Raw genomic sequence first — 1,715 nt, forward strand, 5'->3', positions numbered from 1 at the left:
CAATATATTAAACCTTGCTTCCTGTGTTAACACAGGTCTGTTTGAGCCTGGAGATCTTCCCTATGACCTGGAGAGAAACAATGAGACAGATCCTTCACTGACAGAGATGGTGGAGGTGGCCATTAAGATCCTGAAGAAAACCCCAGCGGATTCTACCTGCTGGTGGAGGGTGATTGTTGTGTTACATTTACTCTGGCACCAGTAAATACTGTATCAGCTGCACAAGTTTAATAATGTATATCATGTTGAATGTGAAGTTTTTACAGCTTAGGCTGCTTTGCCAGTGCTGATGCTAGATATTCTCATCTGTCTGAGAGAGAGGTTAACCAAGCTATGCGTTGGCAGGGGGGCGCATCGACCACGGACATCACGACGGTAAAGCCAAGCAGGCCCTGCATGAGGCAGTGGAGATGGACCGGGCTATTGGCCACGCCGGCCTCCTGACCAGCATATATGACACAATGACTGTCGTCACTGCTGACCACTCTCACATGTTCAACTTTGGAGGCTACACTCCAAGGGGGAACACAATTTTTGGTGAGCAGTGGATGATTTTGCAACAGTGTATTGTATATTGTATGTGGCTACACTCAGTCATCAGTCACTTGGATGTCGTGGATGTTGTGATTAATGGTTTGTGATGGAGATCGTTCATTGTTTTTCTCTGTCTACAGGACTAAACCCCATTTTGAGTGATGTGGACCAGAAGCCCTTCACAGCCATCTTATATGGGAATGGACCAGGGTTTAAAGTAGTCAATGGTCTGAGAGAGAACATCTCCACCCTTGGCTATGGTAAATTAAATCTTATCATCAATGGAGTATTGCCTCTGTCATAGAGAACACCACTTGGTCTTTGGCATGCCAGAAAATCATCCATCTGATCTCTTTCTCCTTCCCTTTCCACCTCCCTTCCCTTCCTTCCCCTCTCTTCAGAGGAAAATAACTACAAGGCACAGTCTGCAGTGCCGCTGAGTATGGAGACTCATGGAGGAGAGGATGTGGCTGTGTTTGCTAAGGGCCCTATGGCTCACCTGCTGCACGGTGTCCACGAGCAGAACTACATTCCCCATGTCATGGCTTATGCTGCCTGCATTGGCCAGAACAGAGACCACTGCATGTCATCCAGTGGAGCCTCTAGTCTCAGTGCTGCTCTGCCCAGCCTGACAGCTCTCCTCACACTCATCCGTCTCCTCTGCTGACCTTTCACCCCAACCCCCCTCCTGCACTACCCCAACCCTCCTCTTAGTATACATGTAATACTCCCACATATTGTTGTCCAGTTGCAATGCATATTTTCTTCTTACCATTTAAAAAATATTTTTAATTCTATAATGACCACTGCAAGGGCATTTAAAGTTAGTGTTTTGAGGGTTGGTGTTGTTCAGTCAGATGTAGTGTTTGGGAAAATAAGAGGATATCACTTTATTTCTACTGTAACATATAGGATAGGTTGTGTTATTTTACTTTGGTATTGATCACTATTCAGTTAACACCAAAACTATGTGAAGAATTCTGTCATATCAGTTGGTTTAAGAGAAGGATATATCTCTGAATTTATATCAATCATTGTATGGGGTAAATAACCTCCCGGGATTAATGACAAAGCAATGTTGCTGCCCACCTTGTTGTCTGTCAATTCCATGACTATGGATTAGTCAACTTTTTCAAAGAAGCCAGTTCCTTTTGAAAATTAGAAACCTAATGCAGGGGAGA

General features: G+C 44.5%; 1 protein-coding gene across 1 annotated transcript; it reads left to right on the forward strand.

Annotated features, from left to right (window-relative positions):
* Positions 1-31: 31 nt before the first annotated feature.
* Positions 32-1,221, forward strand: LOC135536888 (alkaline phosphatase, tissue-nonspecific isozyme-like; the record flags this gene model as incomplete). The annotated part of the gene is given in 5 exon segments (XM_064963111.1): positions 32-134; positions 137-169; positions 346-537; positions 675-794; positions 936-1,221. Coding segments are annotated over 5 exon segments (714 nt in total), but the record flags the coding sequence as incomplete, so codon positions are not given.
* Positions 1,222-1,715: the final 494 nt, after the last annotated feature.

Source organism: Oncorhynchus masou, unplaced genomic scaffold, assembly GCF_036934945.1.
Source record: "Oncorhynchus masou masou isolate Uvic2021 unplaced genomic scaffold, UVic_Omas_1.1 unplaced_scaffold_6773, whole genome shotgun sequence".
Taxonomy (NCBI): Eukaryota; Metazoa; Chordata; class Actinopteri; order Salmoniformes; family Salmonidae; genus Oncorhynchus; species Oncorhynchus masou.